Source organism: Alligator sinensis, unplaced genomic scaffold (genome assembly GCF_000455745.1).
Source record: "Alligator sinensis unplaced genomic scaffold, ASM45574v1 scaffold1642_1, whole genome shotgun sequence".
Taxonomy (NCBI): Eukaryota; Metazoa; Chordata; order Crocodylia; family Alligatoridae; genus Alligator; species Alligator sinensis.
Genome location: NW_005842914.1, coordinates 219,599 through 242,736, shown reverse-complemented (window position 1 = coordinate 242,736; position 23,138 = coordinate 219,599). Strand labels below are relative to the sequence as shown.

General features: G+C 42.9%; 1 protein-coding gene across 2 annotated transcripts in view; it reads left to right on the top strand.

Annotated features, from left to right (window-relative positions):
• The window catches only part of GOSR1 (golgi SNAP receptor complex member 1), a 47,559-nt gene extending 27,911 nt beyond the window's left edge, over positions 1-19,648 (top strand). For both annotated transcript variants that reach the window (XM_006036101.3, XM_006036100.3), the window contains exons 7-9: positions 1,825-1,854; positions 14,489-14,571; positions 15,870-19,648. In XM_006036101.3, the coding sequence (XP_006036163.1) occupies positions 1,825-1,854; positions 14,489-14,571; positions 15,870-15,994 (238 nt within the window). In that variant the 3' untranslated portion in view covers positions 15,995-19,648. The remainder of the gene's footprint in view (positions 1-1,824; positions 1,855-14,488; positions 14,572-15,869) is intronic.
• The last annotated feature ends 3,490 nt before the right edge of the window (positions 19,649-23,138 follow it).

The following is a 23,138-nucleotide window of genomic DNA, read 5'->3' as shown; positions in this document are numbered from 1 at the left end:
CCCCCCCCTCCTCCCAGTTTTGAGCATCTCAATTGAATCCCCTTTGCTCCTTCTCAGGCTAAATATTTCGGGTTTTCGGTAGTCTGTCTCCGTATGCTTCAGTAATCTGGACGATGCTGAAAATAGCAGCTTGTTTGTTTTCACTCTTCCTAACACAGGCAAATAGGGACATCTGCTCCTTGGAGAGGGAGTATGTATAAATACTCCACAATTTGCTACTTTAGTGTGAACCTGGCAGTGTGATGTGTGGGCGATCACCATTCTGCATGTGGGTTTTTGGAAAAGTTTCAAGTTGGGTAGACTCTTGCAAAGAAGCAGCAGAGCTCCCCCTGCTCCAGTGGCTCCTTTGAGCTAACTGCCAGTGGGGAGCAGGGTCATACTCCTTAATACCTCCAAATCCTTTTATTGTGATGATAATAAATTCTGCTTTAACACATGCTGCTTCCAATACAGGCTGGTTCTGTCAGATTGATTTCCTTGCCAGGTTCATCTAGCAAACACACTACGTTTTCTCAGGGTTTCTTCTGGAGTCCTGAAAGCTGAGCATGCAGGCAGGTAGACAGACTGTTGATCAGCAAGGTAGAGAGTCCCAAGGCGCACATATTGGTACACAGCCTCGATTTAAAGAGAGCTGAGCTTTTTGTTTTGTTGGTGCTGATCGAGCTGGTCAGGGAGGGGTCTTTCTGCTTTTATGTTCCTGGTCAGATCTGGAGCATTCCTTGACCCCTGTGCCTTTTAAATTGCATATTTGATTTTCTTAAATTTAAAGATGGGTGATGAGGATGCATGGACCAGGTACCTAGCATTGCACTGAAGGTTTTGCCACATTTATCAATAGACACTTATCTTTTCAGGTTTTACTTCCTGCGGGTATTCCTTTAGCAGGAGCTTGGTGTTCATATTAATTCAGTTACAGAATACAGTGAGCTTGTCTATACGTGCACTTTAATGCGCAGTAGCCTATTTTACTGAACATTGAAGCGTCACATAAAAAGCCATGCTATTATGTTACTACACAGTAAAATAGGCTGCTGCGCATTAAGCATCACTTAAGAACTGTTCATTTGTTACTGCGCATTAAGGCAGCCTAATGCACATTTGTTTAATACCTCATATTGGAGGTACTAAATTTAATGTGCGTTAGGGAAGAGCACCAAAATGCACAGTAGATGTACCCAGAAAGTCTCTTGTGTGCACTCTGTCCTCCCAAGTCTTTTCTCTTTGCGCTAAAGGGTCGTCTTCATTGAACCCTACCACAGGCTTCATAATTCTGGTGATGCAGCAATGGGACTGCTTTGCTAACGGTTGTCATTAGTAGTGCACAAGTGGTTCTCAAGACCATACGTGGATGGGTGGAGGGGGAAAGTATTTCAGCATCTCCAACCATCGCTTAACTTTAGTTAACCAATGGGAGCAGTCAGGTAGGGAGTTATCTGTCCTGTGTTTCCATTATGCAAAGCATCGCAGTGTTTTCTGAGCAGCTCTCAAACAGCGTCTCTAGATGTGGTCCAAGTGAATTCAGTTTCAGCTTTCAGTTTGGACCATTTTGAAGTATTTTGCTGTTAGACTATACTCCTGGTCCAAGATTGGGAAAAAATAAGGTTATCCTCTCACCAAAAATCTATGCCCATTGTGTTTCTTCTGCTGAGACTTCCATTATGCAGGCCAAGTCCTCATTTTGATGTGAAGTGACCTTGCACCCCAAGTAATTCAGCACAAGGGCAAACTGGTAAAGGGTTATGTTTTGGAAAACATTAATGTATTGATGTAAAATATTTAGTGCTTGTTCCTTTTTTTAACTGCAGTTTTTGTTTTCTCTTGCAGCTCGGATCGGCTGATAGAAGAAACAATAAGGTAGGAATAGGCTTACTAATTTTTATCATCTTTTGGACAATCAATATTGACTTTGGATGCAGTTCAAAGTTATCAGTCAGTCTGTGTATAGAATATCCATACTGTCCATAATTCACATATCGTTTTAGAAATAAAATACGGACATTCAATTCTTTCCACTTATTCTAGAGCAATATAATGCTGTCGTTGAAAGATTTACCTGTTTCAAGCAACGATTTAGACTGATATGCAGAGAGATAGAGAAATTATAAAAAATAAGACATGACTTATTTTAGCTGCAGTCGTTCAGGTTAAAGTATTCAGAATTCTTCTGAAAGTCTTGAACAACTTTCTCGTTAAAGGACTAGCACTTCCTGTTTGCTTGCACTCCTTGGTCACATTCACTCCTTAGTTTTGCTCTCCATGTAAGCCACATAGATTTTACTAGTAATGGTTGGGGGTCTTTATTGCGATTATATTATTGCAATCGCTTACCTCCTATTTTAGCATATTTCAAGTACTGGAATGCTGCCTTCTCTCCCTGGGCCAGAAATGTCAGAGTGGCATCACATTCTGTCACAGAATAGTTTTCGATGATGTGCCCGTCTCAGGCCTCTAACCGTGGGGCTTAGTGAACCAATAATTAAGAGTGCCTGAAATAATAGCTTTAAGTTTTAGATTGCTTACAAGAAAAAGTCTGAAAGGAAGATTTGATTTCAGATAATGCATTTAATGGCATAAGTGATCAGTAAGAGTAATTAGAGATGCAGCAAGGCTTGAATGGTATCCATTAAGGGCTGGCTAGCTAACATGCAGTTAGCTCAGTACACTTAGTGTAGTAGGGGAATGTGTTAAAGCCCGGTAATGCACTATGAGGTGCACTGGGATAAAGGAAGCCATTAGTGGTCAGCTCTGTTATCTGCAAAGATGGATGCTTGTTTACCTGAGCGCCTCCCACTCCATTCAAGTGCCTCTGAAGACACCTGCAATGTGGCACCACTTCTGTTTTACACTGCCATCTCAGTCCAGAGAGCCCTCTCTCCCCAGACGCACGCTTCGTCACCATACTTGCAACGACCTTTTCTAAAGGGCCCTCTTTCGCTGACTCTCTCGCTCCTGTGAAAACTAAGAGGTGACTCCACTTTTATTGTAGTCTCCAGCCCTCTAGTTAGAGGAATAAAAGGCCAGAGATGAGCCTCGAAATGCAATGTCTCCTAATGTTTTCTTGCTTGAGTCACACACCCTCCCTCTGTATTGATGCTGGTGGAGATCTAGCAGATTTCTACATGGTGCAATTACAGCTCATGCAGATACCAATACAGGAGCCAACAGGAGAAGCTGCTGCAGCATTCGGGTGTGGTAACCACCCAATATTTACCCAGGTTCCCTGGTGGGTTTTGCAGCCTGCCCTGAACTGGGAACTACTGCACTAAGGTGTTACTGGTATCCAGCTGCCTGCAGTCAGACCTGGAGACCAGCTTTTCTGTGATTGCTGCCTGTCATGTACTTACTGAATGGTTGCGATTCTGAACTCTTTGCCATTCAGTGGGGAGTGTGTGTGGTGTTAATAGGTTAACTTCGGGAGTGTACATGGTTTATTAATGGTATTGAGGTAGCTCTCTATCACTTATGCCAGAAACCATCTCCATTGTACGTTCTAGAAAACTTGTTGGTTTGGTAACCACAAGCACATTAGCGGGACATATAACTTAATTTGCAATGTTTGATTTCAGGTGCATGTGTTAACGGTTCAGGCTCTGCTTGAAGCCAGAATGAATTTTCCCTTTGCTCCTTTTTCCTGTCCTCCTCCAGTAATTACAAACGTTTGGGCATGATATTAATTGGCAGTAACACCCACTGCTTCTTAAGTGAATTAACCAGTTAGAAGTCATCCAGCTCTTAATTAGAGCCTTGTCTATTGTTAACCAATTAAAACATGTGGAATTTGCAGCAAAGCTGTTAGAATGCTGATTCCTTTGTTGAGTGAAATGTAATTAGCGTATCTGGCTACTGCTGCCTGCTTGCCTTCACGGGTTGCATCTGCTCTTTCGTTATTTGGGTATAATTCAAAAAGCTGTGAAATCATTAATAGATTTTTTTAAAGGATTATTAGTAAACAGCCAACATGGAACCGTTGGAAAGTACCTTTTGTGTTTGTCGAGCCTTGAAGGACATGTGCCCAGGTACAGGCGGGTAGGTGGCCGTGCTAGCTAGCAACGCCGCCATGAAGGACTAGCCAAGCCTCAGCAGAGAAGGTACGGACTGACTAGGTGCAGACACTGAGCTGGCCTCTCTGATTCCTCCGTGGCAATGGATGGATGTGTGCAAATCTTTGTTCTGCTGGTGTCTATGCCGGAGCTGTCCCTTGCTTGTACAAAGGCATATTTTCCCTAGGCTGGTAATTTGAATGTTTCATAAACAATAAATTCATTTTTCTTAAGAACTGTTAAACACCCTTATGCCACACATTTTCCCAAAGCAATGTATTTCTGCCCAGAGAGTGTGTAGGATGCAATACCTTCAACTGTGCTCTTCTGGAGCTGCATTTGCTTCTCTTGGGCAGACTACGCATAAATGTCTGTCCACATCTAAATATATGTATTTAGTGTTCTCAGATTTCCTGTTGCACTTTCAAACTTTGTCACGCTCTCAAAATAACAAACGATTTTTCTTGCAATCTAGCTACCATATCTTTTTTTTTTTTTTTTTCATTTAGCATGCTTTTTGAAGCATGCTTTTGTTGAAGGGTTCTTCTAGTTTGAAGCATCAGGCAACAAGCTGCAACCTGTTGCTGGTAACTAATTTCAGAAATAAAAATATATATATATGGCAAAAAGTCACGGGGGTGATTGTCAGTACAAGTTGTTACTTTGGGGGAAAATTGCCGGCTATCTCTAAAAATTCAAGTAACGTATATAGTGGGACAGGTAAGAGAAAAATATTCCTCCATTCTTTGGCTCTAAATGTGCTCTAATCCTCAGCTTGTGAGTATATGCCAGCTACCCTTTTTTCCATGATTTATGTTGTAGTTTGCTAAACAGGCTGCAACATTTCTGTTTAGTTGGTCAGTAGTGCCACAGATGTTGTCTGGCTTCACCCTCTTCTAGGGATTTCACAAGTTAAAAACTGGAAGAAACCAAGGTTTTCCTTGCCTCTTTGTTTTTGAAGCCAGCTAAAATATAAACATAGTCAGAATTGCTTCATTCAGGACTAACGAGTGTCCCGAGCGCAGAACCATCTCTGTCCCCGTCAGTTTTACAAAAATAGAGAATTTCGTAAATCTTGGCACGTGAATAAGGCGCACAAACATGCAAAATGCTATATAGTGAAACAAAGTTTCTGCCTCGACCAGATTACCATGTACTCTTTGTTGGACTTCTGTTGTTTTTGTCATGCATAGTATGGTTTTGATGCCTCCTATAGGCACTGACGGCATGGAAACCTCTGCTTTGCACCGTTTCAGCTTAAAGCCTAAAAAGAAGGGTGGAAAGCCTCCCTCTCAGCATAGCTCCCTGTAATCTAGAGGTGTGCTACTCCACATCAGGGCCCTTGGTCATTTTATTGAGTCACAAGAAAGTGTGATCATACGTTTCACAGGTAAAATGACAGCATGTGCTGAGATGATTTCAGACTAAGTCATCACTCCACCATGATGGCCAGCAGTCTTTTAGAAGGAACATGGGAGAATTAAATATTTCTCTGATCTACATCAATTTGATGTGGTTCTGTATCATCCCCTACCAGCTTGACTGGTGATAAAGATTGACTTCCTGCCCCAAGGTTTGTTTCTTTAGCTGAAATGATAAAGGAACATGCTTTCGCACGCAAAGATCCCCAGTTCAGTCTCAGTAATGATCTAAAGAGAGGCAGTGTTTATGTGGTATCTGCAACTGCTGGAGCAGGAAAGAAATTCGGCCTTCTACCACACAGGAGCTTCAAAAATCGGCGAACAGATTTAAAAATCCACCAACTTGGGTTCAATGTGATTTAACCTCTTAATAAAAATCTCATTCTTTTTGGACTGCCTAAAGATGCTTTTGGGATCTGACACATTTCTTGAATGTTTGGGCAATATTGTGCCCACATTAAATTTCACCTTCATTGCAGAGTCTAGCAGAATAGGATGGAGGGGTGGCAAGGAAAAGATACCGTAGTTGAGCGGTCTCTGTGGAAGTGACGAGATGGTGGTGTGAAGTCATTTACATCTTTTGAAAGGTTTTCCCTTATCCCTTGCCCTTGTTGGCTCTGCTCTGAGGATCCATCTTTAAATCTGAGCATAATTGAGAACAGTGCCGGAAGCAAAGCTTGGCCTGCGCAGAATTGTCACAGCAGTTTCAGGTCAGAGTTTAAATGTGTTCTCCGCTTTCATCGCACACCCGCCTGTTGTCATGAAGTTCAGTGGAAACGTATGAGAGGCTATGGTTCACGGGATGCATCATGAAGCAGTAGTCCCAGGAGCTCTTCAGTTATTTAGCTTTAAAAGCATAGCTTTCTGCTTTGGAGCTTTATTTTAACTTTACATTGATGTAGATTTGAATGAGCAGCCCCACTGACAGAGCGTGTAGCGCACATCGTGGCATGTCTTCAGGCAACAGGATACCCTACGTGTCGGTAGGCTCCAAAACAAATGCTAAAACATGTCAGTTAAAAAATGAGTGCTGCTGTGGAGCTCCTGCTAGATTGTAGCTGTGCTTGTAGTGGCTGGAAATGAGTATTTGCTTAGTTTCATACTGGCACAGGGGATCAGGGTTGAAACCTGGCACTGCGTAGCTGTTAGCAGCTGTACTTGAGCTGTTTGAACATACAACAGAAAAACAGAAATGTGCGAGGAAAGTTTCAGTCGCATCCAAATTCCACGCGTTTTGCGAACATTTGTTTCAAGTGTGTGGATAAACTGACGGGCCTTTCTGCCAGGTGCTTTTTAGTAATGAGTGCGTCATGCCAGAAACAGCAATGTATGCATTTTAAAGCTAAACTGAATCAGCAGGGAGACAAATAATGAGAGATCGAACAAACAGTTATGTAATCTAAACGAGGAAAAATTCCTTAGCATTGGACTTAACTCCAGGTCCTCCCTCTTAACTTCTGAAATGCTGCGCAGAGATTTACAGCCGACGTTCTGGCATGAGCGCAGGTTGTAATGCTGCTTTAAGCAGGGTAGGAATCAGAGTTGTGTGGTGGGTTAACGAACAGAAAGGAATCACTGCTGGGTACCTGCTAATCACGAGCCGTGAAGAATCGGACCTTTCCTCTGCCTGAGTAGTTGGAAGAATCGATGAGTCGAGCCCAGGCAGCTGTTAATCCTCAAAAAAGCATGTTGAGATGAGATTGTTATTTTTGTGGGAAAAAACTCCACATTTCCTTAAGCACTGTTTCGTGCATTGTCTGTGGTAGGCGTGCTCTTGGACAGGCCTGTAGATGATGTCCCCTACATCTTTTCAGAGAAGCACTTGATTATTCCTTGCAGTTAAAGGTGCTGTGCATGGCACCTTACAACCGGCAGGAGGGAGATGAGGCTTTGACCCGGGGGAGCTGCTGTTCTAAATGAGATGGATTATGTAAAACTGTCTGACGTAGCAAGGGGAAGGAGCGGGATGACAGGTTGTAACTAGGGCTTTGTAGGCACATTCAGGTAATCTTGGGGAAGTCTCCCAGTTAGAGACTTTGTTCTCCTTACCCAGAGCTGTGTGTAGAGACAGCTGGTTGCTGAGGCCCTCCAGAGTGGAGAGCTTACACTGCTGACCCTGTGCACCCAGGGGTGGCTGGAGCCCATGCACACATCTCCGCTTTTGTGACCCCTTTGTGCCTATGGGTTCTTCTCTTGCTGCTTTTCTTCTTACTCCCCTCCTTTGTCCCCCCTCCCTTTCTATTTTTGCATTCAAATCACTCTCCATATTATACACTGATCTGTGCACAGCCTTTCACGACACCTTATGAAGTGAGTTTCAGCTCAGGAAAACTTGTGCTGTATATCTCTCTAATTTAGTTAGTCTGCAAGGTGCAAATCTAGCCTGCTTTCTGGTTGGCTTCAGACTAACATGGCTAACTGCGTCTCCGTTTTTTAAAGTAGCCGAAGAGCGATGAGTAGGGTAAGACCTGACGAAGAATGCCTTGCTTCCAAAAGCTTGTCTAACTCTCTCCCAAATACATAGTCGGTCCAATAAAAGATGTCACCCTAAGACACTTAGAGGCACTTGGATCATTTGATTTGAGTGACTGGAATTGGCCATTCCCAACGGAAAATGTATGGACACGACCTTGGGTGGCATTCGTGGAGAGGAGAGGCCAGAGCCGTGCGGCTTTGTGTGCAAGCACACGCGGTGGCTCTCGCGCGCTGAGAACCGAGCATCCCTCCAGTGAACCTGTGGTTCTGCCTCTTCTCAAGCTGTTTCCGAGGTTGCTTCTGGAAACCCCCTCTCTGGTGATATAGTTGTGTTGGGCTCTGTAGCCAAAGGGAAAAATTTAAGTGGCTGGTGGAAAAATCTTTTGAAACATCAATTCTAAGAGCACTTGGAGCATGTGCGAGTGAGCATAAGGTGCGTGACTGCATTTTGTTAAAATAGGATAGCGTTTGTGGGCTTTTCAGAAGTGAATTTTAAATGTATTTAACATTAGCGCTTGGCTGTAAGCCCTGCGTTTGACAATCCTGATTATGATGCGGTGGAGAAGATGGGAGATTTCTGAACCATCTTTAGGAAATATTGTGTGTTTGATCTTGTTACTTAACCTCAGTGGGGTAACTGCTCACAGAGACCCCTGCTGGGGTGGGGAAGAGGCGGCCAAAGGGCCGATGCATATGTCCTTTGGCCATGTCTGCTTTGGATGAGTTGGAATATTCTGTTTTATTACCATTTGAATGGGTCTATCATATGAATATAATTTATATACTAGATAAATATACAAACGCAGTAGCTTGGCAAGACTTCTGCTAGGGCTGAGTGCCAGATGCCATCAGTGACCATCCTGATGTCGATATTAAACTGTGCAGGTGTGAAATAACCAGCTCACACTGGGAAATTTTCTCTTAATCTCAGTCCCTTACAGCATGCAGGCTTATATTTCAAGACCAGAAAAAAAAAAAAGCCCCGTTAAAATGGAATTAAAACTTGGGAGAATATTGTAGCGACATAAGGGGGTGAAATGATCTCCAACTTAAAAATAATTTTTAGGAGAACTATTTTCTCTGGTTTTCCTCCCACCTTCATGATGCCATTGTGACAGAGAGTTAAGTATGACACACGTGCTAATTTTTTAAAGGGTGCAGGGTTTAATTAATTTTACCTTGGAAATAGTTTCCTTTTTTCCCCTGTGCCTTTTGAGAGTGAACAGCCTGAGCAGAATATACTATTCCAAGTTGGAGATTGGTGGCCACATCCATAAGCCATAATAAGATCTTAGTATAACTTGTATCCTATTCTGTATGTCTCCAACACTTTATTTGCACATTTGAGTATTGTTATACATGATTCTTTGCTTTTTCTGTTTGAAAATAATCCAAAACTGGCTGAGCGAGAGCCAAAGCACAACAGGTGATGCTGAATTAACAAAACCCGATGAAAACCTATGTTGGTAGGTTAATTATTCCTTTTCTTACAATTGATCTCTACTGCCAGACAATATGCTCGGAGAACTTCGGATTTCATTGTTCAGAAATGAGGTCCCAAAAGGGTTCTCTCAGTTCATTCTTATAATACTTTGCACTTATCTGGGAATATCGATTGTGTTATGAAGGTAAGAGCTTAGTTTCACTTTGAGCATTCAGTGTGTATGTGAAGAATACATGAATGCTTTTTAGCTGAATTCCAATATATTCAGCTAGTAGCTGAAATCTAGTTTAACTATTATTCAGGGGAACTTGATTCCAGGAAATTGTGTGTTTTACTGTATCATTACTAAATGTATATTGCCCAACCTTTTCTTTCTCAAGAATGTCTAGTTGATCCAAATTCTTCAGTTTACTGAATGATATCAATTAGGAAAGTTTTTAAAATACATAATCTCTGCACTTTAAAGTATTAGCCTTTGATTCCCTCATTTTATAAAATAGACTGCTTTTCTCATCGGGTGTCAAAACATTAACTCCTCGTTCCGTAACAGGGTCTCGTAATGATTTCCCAAAGGTATCCTGCGTGTAGCTCAGCAACACTCTGTGTATTCTGGCAGTCATCTTCTATCTCCACTTCAGTAAATTGCTGGCTGCTTTAATGAGTCACTGGATGCGTTGTAAGAAAACGCATAGCCTACTTCAAGACAGGGGATGAGGGGATACTGTTTGAGGATTTCAGCAATAACTATGAAACCAGTTGCAGTTCCTGGGGAAACTACCCCTGTGTACAGCCCTGAAATCCCACCTGTCTTTACCAAATTACTCTCCCCTCTATCCCCCCCAACCAGTTTTTCCTGAAAGCTATTCTTAGTAGAAAATGAATGCTTTGTAGTCTTCTGTTGATTGTAATACCTAGAACAGTAGGGGAAGAAAACTTGGCATATTTAATTTACACATTTATATAAAGAACCTTGCCACTGACACGCGTTTAACACCCAATACTGCTTGACAGCTGTATGAGTCTTATTTGCAAATCTTTTACAGCATGCAACAGAAACCTGCTTTCTGTACGTAACCGTTTATCCCTGCTGAGAGTCTCTGCCTCCTGCTTACATGCCTTTCTTTATTGCATTCTCTATCCCAGTAAGGACAGATTGCCTAGCTTATTCCTTTTTCCCTCAGATGTTAATTTTAGGCTTGAAAGGGATCTCTACTGTAAAGCTGATAATTCCCATGTATTGGGCCAAGTTCCGGTACTCGGGGAAACACACAGTGTTGCCGTGTGCATGTGTGTGTGTTGCTGCTCTTAAAGACTCCTGGACCACGGTGTTCGATGCATGGCTGACCTCCCTTTGTGCTTCCCATAGCGTAGAGGACATTAATCAACCAAGTCAGACAGACACTAAGCAAGCAATGGGGAGACCACATATGACAGTGTTGGGGACCAGAGGCATTAATTTTACCCTCTTTGCCTCAGAATACCTTGCATTTCTATAGCTTCTTTCATTTCAGAGCACTTTACAAGCTACATAAGAATATCATCAAGCACCTCTGGAGGTGGCATGGTAGTTGCTTATAGTACACTGCGATACAGTGGATGTTTTGGGGTAGGACTGCCATGCCCAGTTAAAATTACCAGCAGAATTTCAAGTGGGCACAATTCAGAAACCCTAAATTAAAATTGACCAGGTCTTGGCACTAATGCTGTCCTTTTTATATAGAATGGCATTGGGCTCTTTAATGACCTGGTAGCGAGAAGCTTAGTTTCACATTGAATTGGAGAGAAAGCTCTCCCAGCCAAGACACAACTTACTGTCACCGTACTAAGGCATTTGTTCTGTACAGATTTGGAAGGAAGCAATCTGCCTACCGAGTTGTCGATGCCAAGTCAGTACTGCCTTGCATGTCTTTGTCTTCCATCCAAGAGCTGAAACCAACCTGGCCTTGCTTATTTGATGAGCTCATAAGCAAGGTGGCTGCATGCCCAACTGCTTTTCCAGATACCCAGCAGTTTAGTTTCTGCTATGCTGATTTTGTGTAAAAAGCATATAAAAAAGAATGCTGATGGTGACCGACAAAAGCTGGAAACAAGAATTGGTTTAAGGCCTTTGATAGTTCCCGATGTCCTAAGGAATTTGTGCAACTTCAGAGCTAATGAATATGTTCTTGGAGAGTTCTCAGTCAGAAAGGTACATTTTACGCATGCTTGTCACCCAGCTGTTTATACTCATTGAAGACTGATACACTTCCAATTTACCAATAACCTTTCAACTTCATTCTAGTGCTAATGGCATCCTAGAGTGAAGCCTGTATTGATCTGCCCTGTCAATACATATTATTCTGTTCAGAATAACTCACTTTAAAGAGCTTTTGGAGGAAAGAGGAAGACATGCTCCACAGAGACGTAAGCAAAATACGATCCGTGATTCCACGATGAGACTGGATGCTCTTGGCCGCCTGGGTTCTTTCAGAGCTGTGCATCGGATTGATTCATTTTGTTCACCTTCCCAGCGCCTCTGTGGCTGCTGCTGTTTTTAATAGTTGTCTTTGTTGTTGTGCCTCCAATCCGACCTTTCTCTCTGGTCTGTTCCCAGTATTCTGCATAGGCCACTGCTTCTGGTGTTGCCATTGCCAGGTCTTGTGGGGATCTTGAACTGGGAAACAGTCTCAGAAGAGAAGAATGAATTTCAAGAGAGGGTGGGTGCGTGGCACATGATAGGAAGGATGATTTCAAGCATAATGGCCCTTTCAAGGCACGGTAGGGATTTGGCAGAAGGAAGCCCAATGGCCTACATTGCTTTGGGGATCTTAGGGGCCAGTGATTCAATGGTCAGGGGCACAGCCCACTGGTACCTTGGTGTTTTGCCATAATTCCCTGAGGACAGCTCTGGGACTGAACCATTCTGCCCATTTTCCCAGCTTTTTGTTACTGCTGTTCACAGTGTCCTCGTTGACTGGGCAAAGAACCAACCACTGGGTCATGGGTGATGCAAAACCCTCTGTCCCAAAGGTAATTGCCCTGCCAAGGCAGAAGCTACTGTTCCCTTGCTAAAGATTCCCAGACCCATAAAACTTGTTTTGTGGTTGTGTTTCAAGAGCTCGGGAAGATGCAGTCCATGCTTGAAAAGTGTATCAATATAACTACTGTTGTTTGAGATGTCAGTCAGTCATTTATTTATAACCAAAGGAGTTGCACAGTATAACCATTAACGTGGATGAAGCTGTAGTACGGTAAGTCTCTCTTATAGCAGGGCGATTTAATGCCTCTTCCCCTACAGAATAAGCTATATCGGTACAAGCACCTTTGCACTTCAGTGGTATCCACGTGTAAACGCAAGCGCAAGGTCCTGAAGTCAGATATTCTTCTTTTGTGAAATTCTTGAAGACCAAGTACTTCGTGCCCTACAGAGACTGGTTAAAGTCGTGTCAGTTGTGGTCGTAAATGAAAAGTGTATACCAAGAGACTGATTTAGCACCAGTTCATCCCTTGTGCTTCATACTTGCTGTCGTTCGAAACAGCACGGTGAATGTTAGCAGTGGTTGTCATTTTGGATAAAGATATTATCAAAAGATTGGGATTTTCCTGCTTTTTCCAGTGCCAAGGTATTTCTAACCTTGTATTTGCTTTCCTCGGAGAAGACAGCATCGATCTTGTTCTCAGGCTGCCCTCTACTATGTTGTCCTGCCGGTAATTGACCCCTCTGTTCCTCTGAAACAATTTTTCAGACATCCTAAATCTCAAGCGATTGTGGGACTAATTAAGTGTTAAAGGTATAAAACTACTCATGTAGATGCAGTTAACAGCAGTGTAGGAGTAACACCCTTGGGTATTATCCAACCATTTTTTATGTGCTGTTTGCTTTCCATGCTCCAGAACCGCTCACCAGCCAGGCAAGAATAGCATTTTGCAGGTTAAATAATGCTCTCATATTTCAGTTCTTTATTAAACACGAAGTCTCCGCAGGCCTCAGCTCTCACATTTTTCTGTTTTCTGAGACGTAATTGAGCTTAAATGTTGTTTGCCTTGACAAAGCTATTATTTTCAGAGCAGCTACATGAAATTTGAGCTGTGGATGCAAGTAACAGGCTGCCCTTTCATTCCTTGCTTTTGATTTATCTGCTTATACCTGAATGAAAGCAAATGAACCCCCACCCCAACTTTCTGAAATACACTGTCAGGTTTTTTTTACTGTTTGATTCTTGAAATATCATTAAATATATTACTTGTTGCGGCGGTGGGAGGAGTTCTACTGTTCTACTTGTGTGAAGTCTGCGTGTGACTGATAGGAGTTGGGCCAACTGGTTGATACGACCAGGGCTCTAAATTAAGTTAATTTGGTCCCATCGGATGGAAATCGTGTTCTGGGGTCTCTCTCAATACTGACCAGTCGTTCAGCTCTGACTGATGGGAACCAGCCAATTCAGAGTCTCGAGTGAAAGACAAAGTGCAGGAACGCAGAAGTTTGGTACAGCAAATGGACCCGTGTTATCAACTTCTCAGGAGCCAGAGGACTAAGTACCTTGCATAAACTGGAATAACTGCAGCACTTCGTACTGGCTAGAGAAGCCTTTGGCACTGACTGCAGGGCACAGCCTTGCATTTGATTTTCAGTGTAGAGCTCCATGAGCCGTTTGGCCTCAGGCAGCGATGCTCACTGTCCAGATCGCGTTTGTTGTTTTAATTAGAGTTGAACTCATTACCAAATTCTTTTTTTAGTGGCAGTCACACTGTGGTGTATCCAGTGAGTTGTTTTGGGTGCTAATCTAGTGCAAAAAAAGGCTGTAGTGCCTCTGGAGCGAAGCAAGACTCTTTGGTCTTGAAGAAAATCGAAGCTGGCCTATAATGTTTCATTATCCTTTTTTTTTTTTTTTTTTTTTTGCTAATTTGCACTGTTCAGAAAGTTGCTTGCTTCTGTCTATTGAAAGGAGAAGCGGTATAAAGCTAACTTGTAAAGATCAGCGAAGAAAATACGTGGTTTCATTCTCGTAGCTACAGCCCATTCACCACCCTCCAAAGGAGTGGCGCGCACCTTGCTTGTCCATTGTTTTGCAAATTATTCTTAGCATCAGCAGTTTGATCCACTCTTTTTTTTCTCCCCCCTCCTCCAGCATTGCTATGGCAACAAAAGAAAATATGACTTCGCAGAGAGGGATGCTGAAGTCATTACAAAGCAAGATGAACACCTTTGCTAGTATCCTTTCTGAAAGAGCTGTGCTGCTCGTGCCTGAAGAGGGGGCTGCCTCAAGACCGGTTCATTCTGCAAATCGGGTTGCAAACACTTCTGTTGTCCACAGCCGTGCAACCCCAGTCATCATAGTATTGTTAGCGAGGAGCAGATCTCATTTTGCTGGCCTTGCTTTATCAGTAAGATGCCTCCCGGTTAGTGATGTGCTGGACTAGGTATTGACCTCCTTAAGCATGAGTTTGAATGCCCCACATACACCAGTATTGAATTTTTCATTTGACATTCTAGGGCGAAGTCAATGTGTACTCCAGCTATGTGTTTTGTGTTAAAAGCAGGTTTGCATTTTAGTGTTTCCTTTGCTTTTCTCTTTCAGAGACAAAGGGAGCTGCCGCTTGACATGGATTTGTCGTGGCTGTAGTTTGGAACTCAGTGTTTTCATGACCTGGGGATCCTCTCGTCTCATGCAAACTTCTTGATTTTACATTTAGCTTCTTCATTTCATCTCTCTCGCTGCATGCTCCAGGCTAAAGGATGTGCTGGCTTTTGATGTCACTTGTGTTCATCCCCCCCCACCCCCACCCCACCCCCAATTTACTTCTTCTTTTCCATTAGCAGGCTGAAGAGCAGCGCTTGATCTGCCTCATTTGATTAGACAGATTACATCCTGAAAATCTCTAGCTAGATGAGGCATAAATTTCATTACTGTTTTTAGCAACTGGCAAGAACAAAAGCAACTCAATTAAATATCCGCTTTAAAGGATTCTTGGGCCCAAAGACAAAGGTCTAAAACTTGAAATCTCGTTTGCAAATCTTATTTTTTTTAACTGTTAAATAAGAACAGCTCAAACATTTTGCAGCAAGGGCAGCTGCTCCCTCTATACCATGCAGCAATAGGGAATCACTGAATATGAAACATCGGCAGGCACTCTCCTTTGTCCCCACTCTGTTGGATAAATTCCACAAATATGTATGCATTTGGCCTAATTTTTCATTCTTATGTAAATATGATTAGTAAAAGTAACATTTCATCTGCCACTAGTAGCTTAGCTGATTAAATATGCAATTCTTCATACATGCCAACTTTAAGCTGCTCTTTTGTCTTCTCGCTTTCATTGTTTCCCTTATTAACAGAGCAAATGGTTATGTTGATAACTAGCCATTAGGTGGCTTTTTTGCATCTGTTCTCTCCAGTCTGCAAGTCGTTCTAAACCGTTGGATTGTTGCTAACTTCTCAGTACGAAAAGTGGGGCCTGTTCAATATGGGTGCTTCTTGCTGACATGACCTTAACTCAGCCTCCCTAAAGATCGGTTTCCTGCCGTGAACAACCTGATTCAAAGGATCAATCTACGGAAGCGACGAGACTCTCTTATCTTGGGTGGCGTTATTGGCATCTGTACCATCTTATTGTTGCTATATGCTTTCCATTGATGGACGTTCTCCAGAGACTTCAGCAACCTCATCTCTCCCTCCCCATCAAGGAGAAGTGGGTGGGGGAAGTCAGTAGACCTGTTCAACAGCCTTCCAGCTCATGGTGGCTGGAATATCAGCATGATGTCTAAGGTTTATGGTGGCAGACTCTGCAACACTGGTTTTGAGCTGAAGCTGCAGTATTTCTCCTCCCTTGCCATACACACTTTCTCTCTGTTTAATTTTGCTCCTGTGATGATTTTTTTTTAATTTTTAAATCCCCCATCTCACTATGAGGTAAGTAAACATATAGCATTTAAGAGCATCAATAGAGAAGCTTCCATACTCTGACAAGATGCAATCTGTTGTTGCCTATTAAGTGGAAAAAATGTTGGTTCGCTTCTCCTGGATGGAACCTCTTCAGGAAGCCGGTTCCCCCCCAAGGTCAAGTACAGCACTGGACATTTTGGCCCTACATTAAGGATCTGGCAGCTTTAAGCCATCAGGTTGTTTTATTACTAAATGCAACTTCTGTAATATTTTCTAACTCGTGGTTAAGCAATTGCAAGTCATGTCTACATAATTTATGCTGTGAAAACTGCTTTCTTCCCACAAATTCCTCAGACAAATGTTGATTGTTCGATTCATTTTATTTTATTTTTTTTGCACAGAAGATGTATAAACTGCTCTCCAAGGAGAATTGAAAAGGTTTCTTGTGGCTTTAAGGGGATTCCAGGAAATACTAGCAGTCCTGCTTTGGAAAAAGGGAGCATAGTATCCTCTCAGTTTCACCATGTTATTAATTCATTTGAAGAGTGACCAAACACACTTTCAGCGAAAGTAACTTTTTGGGTATAAATACTTCAGTTTGGGCTGATACCACAAAGGTCTTCATAAAGATATAACAATTTAAAAAAAAGTCTCTATTTTAATTTAGATGAAAGTTATTCTAATAGCATTAATATTTTTACACTGTAAGTAGGATGAGATTGAAACTGTACATTGGAATGAAAAATACAGTGGTTATGCCCAGTGACCAATGTATCCGTGTGCAAAATTGTTAAATACATAACTCACAGTAAAGAGTTGAATGAGTGAATGGCTGAATATGCAATTAAATCTCTTCTCTAGTACCTGCAAAAAACATATTAATAGATTTTTTTTCAGCTGTCGAAACACACCAGAAATACTTTGTCATCAAAATGTATTGGTATTGAGTAACTGTTAACAGATCTAACTTCAGGAATGTCTTTGATATAGCAGATGTAAAAATTACAGATCGTCTCCTCTTTCCATTTGTTCTCTACCTTCACCTGTCTTATAATGTAAAAAAGGAAAATTCTGTGGCACTGGACTTCTTTCTAAGGATGTGATTAACTATTTGCACAATTCACTTGCAGTGCTCCTGGTAGGTTCATTGTCTGCTCTCTTGGTAACCCTTGCTGTCTGATACAGTCTCCAGACCTTAGCCTGTGCTAAACAACAACCAACCCAGGACAGTCATCATTTCATTACTGCTTTTATAGTGTATGTGAAGTACCCTGTTGGAGGGAGTAAAGAATTGTGCCTGTGTAGTGTGTAAAATCATACAGTTAAATGTAAACTGTATTGTTCATTTGGACTTGAAAAAGGCTTGCGTACGGAGTAATGACTTTGTGCTGAACAGGATGCAAAGCCTTTTTTTGTTGTCAGTTCTTCTCTTTGGGATTAGAAGACGTTCGCAATCGCTTGTAAAATTCTGAGGCTTAGCTTTTTAAATAAAGGATGGTCACTTGGATGATTGGGGAATATTCCTGGTGTGAAATAAAGTGCTCATTAGGGGGGGTTTTCATGAAAAAGATTGAAAGATAAAGGAAATTTATTAATGAATCTCTGTGTGTTGGGAGATCAAAACTCAGCTCCCCTGATATGTTATTTTCTTTGATTTTTTTCAAAGGGCCCTGATTGGCAGTTATGCTCCTGTTAGGATTGATAGGATTTGGTTGCTATATAGTGGGCAATTAGAAAAGTTGCAGCATCATAAATAAATTCATATATTTAATCTTATAACCAGTCTTTTTAGTGGACTTAATTGATTATATATTTAATTTTACTGTGCAACAGAAGCCGCTACGGAAAACACGTGGTTGATCGTTAATGTGTAAGCAGTTGACCTCTCATGGCTAGCGAGGAGCTGATCTTGTGTTGTAGTGCAAAATGGTGTTGAGAGAGTTTGGTATCTCCGAATGCATTCAGTTACCCGAGGAGAGCTGCCCCTTACGTGAGCGTGCGATGGTCCTGGCACGCGGCTTGGCTCTCTAAGAAGGAATGCTAATGGCCAGGGATAGAAACTTGCTACTTCTCCTCCATCCCTCTCCCAACTAGGGCATCCAATCTGTAACTAGGCCAATGGACTATGATAAATGAGAATAACAAGGAAATGGCAGGCTTATTCAGTCTTTCATCCTGGGTCTCGTGCCTCCCGTTGCTGTGTTCTTTCATTGTCTCGCTCCCTCTCACCTCACTTAAGGAAGCCAGGCTTCCCTACTTGGTGGGGGTGGGTAGTCCAGCGAAGCCGGTAGTGTCGCAGTCCTGTAAAGCATCCAGCGGTAACTGTAGGCAGTCGATTCTGGCAGGGCACATGGGTGACTGCTCTCAGTCGCTTTGAGAGCGTTTCAAAGTCTCTGCCGCCCAGGAAGAGAAACGCCGTGTCCTGCGCAAGCTAGTGTCACAGCAGCCCGGCCTTCCTACAGTACAGTCCAATTTATCACTAGTCAGCATCCTTTGCTGGAGAGACTGGCAGAGCAAGGATGCCTAATGGGTTTGATTCCCTTTGTGTATGGCTGGGACCAGTGGGGTGTTCACTAACTCTGTACGTGCTTTCATTAGACAGGAGTCTGCTCCTGCTTGGGTATCCAGAAGGAAAAGACAGCATTTTTCTTCATTTAGTCACTCGTGAGATGAGGAACCTCTAGGTATCGAGTTATGAATCCAGTTGCCACCACACCATTACATAACCAACCAACCAATACCCCTTTTTTTTTTTTCTAGCGTGTGAAAAATCCTTATAAAAAGTGGTTAGTGCAGTTCAGATCCTTGCTGCAGGTTGCAAATGGACCTCAGGCGATACAGAGTTAAGCAACTGAGCTGAGTTTGTTTCCTGAGATGCCTTTGCACATCAGGATTTCTTTTCCCTGTTTTCAAATTGCATTCAGGACACAATTTTCAAATGAGGAAAATAATTCTGGAGTGTTCATGATGGAGAGGTTGCACCGCCCCCCCTCTGGAGACTGGAGCATATGTAAAAGTGGGCTATACAAGATAATTAAAGACAAAACTGAGCCGTGTTTGGCGAGACCCCTGCAAATCCACTTGGCGCCCTGTGCCTCTCTTGATGCCCAAGTGTGATCAGTGCATGTGAAAGCCTCTGTTAGTGTGCCCACCACTGAGCCCGGAAGCATTTCATATCATGCTTGGTCAAAAGGAAAGGCCGTCGTCTTTTGTTGTGGAATATAACAATCCAGGGCCCTGTGTATTTTTTTCCAGTTGCACTTTCTAATTTGTTTGCTTTTCAATTGGCTTGCTGAAACCTAACTATTTTATTGCACCTGTAATGACTTTTGTTCTCCCCTATCGTGCATTTTCTGTATGTATAAAAAAAAAAAAAGCTTTGTTATGTAATTTAATAATAAATTAGAATTCTAAATGATCTGTGCGGGATATTTCTTTTAACAATTCCTGGCTGCCAGTACATCCGTTCAGGTGTAGACGAGACCTGTTAAATCATCCAGTCCATCCCTCTGTGAATGCAGGATTGTCACCCGCATCAGGGTCTGGCAGTCTTATTTGGTCCTGTCGGAGGAGTCCTTTGTGATGAAACTTTCACTTCTCTTCATGGCCACCACCAGATGTACCCTATTCCACCTGGTTTACCTGAAATAATCCCTTTGTGTTCATAGTCACACTGTGTCATGTTATAAATTTCCTCTGGTCCTTTTGTCTCCTGCCAAGCACTAAATACACCACTCTTTCATGGAAAATAAGGGTCGGAAGGGACCTCAGGAGGTCATCTAACCCCAACCCCCTGCTCAAAGCTTTCCTTATAAGCCTCCAATTTTTGCGGGGGGAACAAGGTTCTCAGGGCACCTTCAAATCTGTGACCGTGAGGTGCATGCTGCCTAAATTGCACTGGCTCTTCTCGGTGCTATAGTGTGTTGTAACCTTGAGTAATGTGTTGTCCTCTGCTACCAGAAATGAATGGAGCTCGTTACTGAAGCAGTCGACGTGAAGTGTGTTCCTGCACACGTACAAATATGATTGTCTTTCTGTTGTGCTTCAAGCATCTGGGAGTGGGAGCAAGGATCTTCTTTGAAGGGTGAGCTAAAAAGCTTTTGTAAATGCCACTGGGAAGTGTTTCACCCCCAGAATCTCTGAATGGACTCCCACTGCAGATGCATAGTATATGTAGTATATACTTGAAAATTCCTGTCTGCCTGGATGCTGCTCGAGGGCTCTTTATTTCTTCTGTCAGAGGTTCACAGCTCAAACACCAAAAGTAATTCAGCTGCTTGAAGTGCTTGTGCAGCTCCCAACCCTTGTGGGAAACGCAGAGAGAATGTAATTTAATGTAAAGTTAAATGATCTCCTACAGACACTGTAGCACACGTCCCCTTGTCCCCTTCACCTAGTGATGTTTGAATTCTTTCCTCGCCTTCCTTTCCTTCACACTGTGCTTTCCAGGAAATTATTTGCCTTTTGATCCTCTTTTTTTCCTTCCCCACCAGGTTTTCATCCACCTAGACGTTGCTTACACAGCTGGTTCTACTGCAGTTTTTCCTCTCTTCCCTCGTCCCCTTGCCATCACCAGCTGGCAAGACAGCCCTGCCACAAGCTTAGCTTTCATGTGTAGTCCCAGTCAGTCCATCCATCTCTGAGATTAGCTGTCTAGGAGTGATGGAAACAGGCTGCTTCCTTGAGTCATAGCCTGCATCTGTCCTTTCCCTTCTGACAGGCACTTTATTAAGTAGCCAGCAGGCTCTCGCTAGCTGCTTCTCATCTATGCAGAGTAGTGGATGTAAATTTTTTAATAGGCAAATGGTTTAGAGAGCTGTGTGTCCTCCTTTTTTAACAACTGCCTTCGCTTAGTACCGCTCCAGCTCCCCAGGCTTTGGAGACTCAAACTCGCCTGTAATCTCAGGACACAAAGCTCCTAACATCTTGACTTTGAAATGCAATTTGGGCATAGATGTGGTCATCTTTGAGCACTGATGTAGCAGAGCTACTTTGATTATAGCGTATTATATTTTTCCTAAAGGATTTGATTAATCAAAACGTAGGCAATGTTAACTTTCTTCCACCAGAAATGACCTACAGTCTTTTAAACAAAGGCGTTCATGAAAAGAGAGGATTTTCGGGTCAAGTGATGGGAATTAGTTATTTTGTCTAGAGACAGCCAGATAATGCTGTTACTGATGTTCCAAACCCGAATGCAAACTTGTGACCAGTAATGCTGCAGGGTAGGTTTTTCCAGCAGGGTAAGTTAGCCTCAAAGAGCAGATACTACTATCAATCACTCCACATTTTTTAATCGTAGGATAGGAATGATGGATTTTTTCAGGACTAATCATCTTTCCAAAGTGCAGAACTACATCCAAATGCAGATTATACTTAATTCCTCCCCACCGACCCTGCCTCTTGCTATTTCTCTCCTGCATGTGTTGAGCCCCCTGATGTAGGCTGCTCAGCGTGGACTTTGTGGGCCTATTCTTGGTCTCATTTCAGTATGAAAAAAATTCTGCCATGTTTATATCTGGTTTGGGTGGTGCAACACCAACGCGGCGGGGTTCAGTGGGAGCATTTTGGAAAGGCGCTCCCTTCTCTGTAAATCTGCCCGCTAGGACACAAGACATTTGCCTTTTCAGAGCAGTCTGTGCAAAGTCCTGGAAAGCACAGGGTCAGAAGTAAATGCCTGGTAGCAAAAGCAGATAGTCCAGCGAAGAGCTGCTTGGCACGGGGCTGTGGAGTCTCGCCGGCTCTTCGTCCAAGGCCTGAGAAGTGGAGCTGCAGCCACCTTGGAGAGCTCCCCAGCTGCACCCACGTGATTCTGGCTCCGGGGAAGGAAGGCCGTGCACCGCGGGACGTGCTGTTGGCTTCGCGAGAAGTGGCACGTAAAATTCCATCTTCATTTGGAATAAAAAACCTAAATTATTAATCCAGCTACATCCTCTTTCCAGCTTTCTATTGAGTCAATAATTTATAGTGGCACAAGAGGAAGGCTTTTCTTTAACTGTCAGTCTTCAGTAGGACTATTGTTCATCTCAAGAACGGGTGTCCTTCTTGACGACATCAAACGCCGCGTGTATTCATGCATTATGAATGAGCTGTGCTCCAGTTCGTTAATCCTACTGCAATTCCACGAGAAGGTTTCCTGTTGAGCTTTTCACTGTACGCTCGTTAGCGGAGACAGGAGGCATGTAGGATCTTTGTGCTTTCTCTGCTCTTTCCTTGGAAGTGGGGAAGCCTCTAGGATATGCAGCATCATGGGCTTAATGTTCAAGGGTGGAGAGAGAACCTCAACATGCAGCTGAGAGATTTACGTTTTCAAAGGACAGTCCAAGCATTGCTGTGTATCCGAAACATGGCTCTTCAGACAGAGACATTGTGTAGGCAGTGCACGTTGCTTCACCAGTGGCAGTAGCTTGGGTTATGCATTTATCTTGCCTTCTTTTGGAGCTGTTCAGAGCTGTCTTGTAAGCGTGGGTCCCTGTGGATTACTCTCTCTTTCCAGCCTCTGCTGTTCATGTCAGACCACAGTGAAGCCAGTGTCTTGTAGCTGAGGGGCCCTTTTGCCGTATGGCAGATTCCCATGCATGTCAGTTATGATAGGAAGGTGGATTATGGGACCTCCAGAGTAAAATCTCACCGCTTCATTACTATGAGCAGTGTCCAAAAAATCCTTACTGGTTGCAGACAGTGAGCTGGATACATCTGCAGCCCCCTTGGGTTAATGCTCTTTTTATGTACTTCATTTCAGTCTTTCCTTTTTCATGCAGAGCCTCCTGTCTCGATTGCCTTCCTCCTGCTGGGGCCTCTCGATACCGCGCCACACGCTGCTCTATGCGGCCAACTCTTTTGAGTTTCCTGATCCTCTTCCCTTCTCTGTAACCATCTTCTGTCTTCTTGAAGG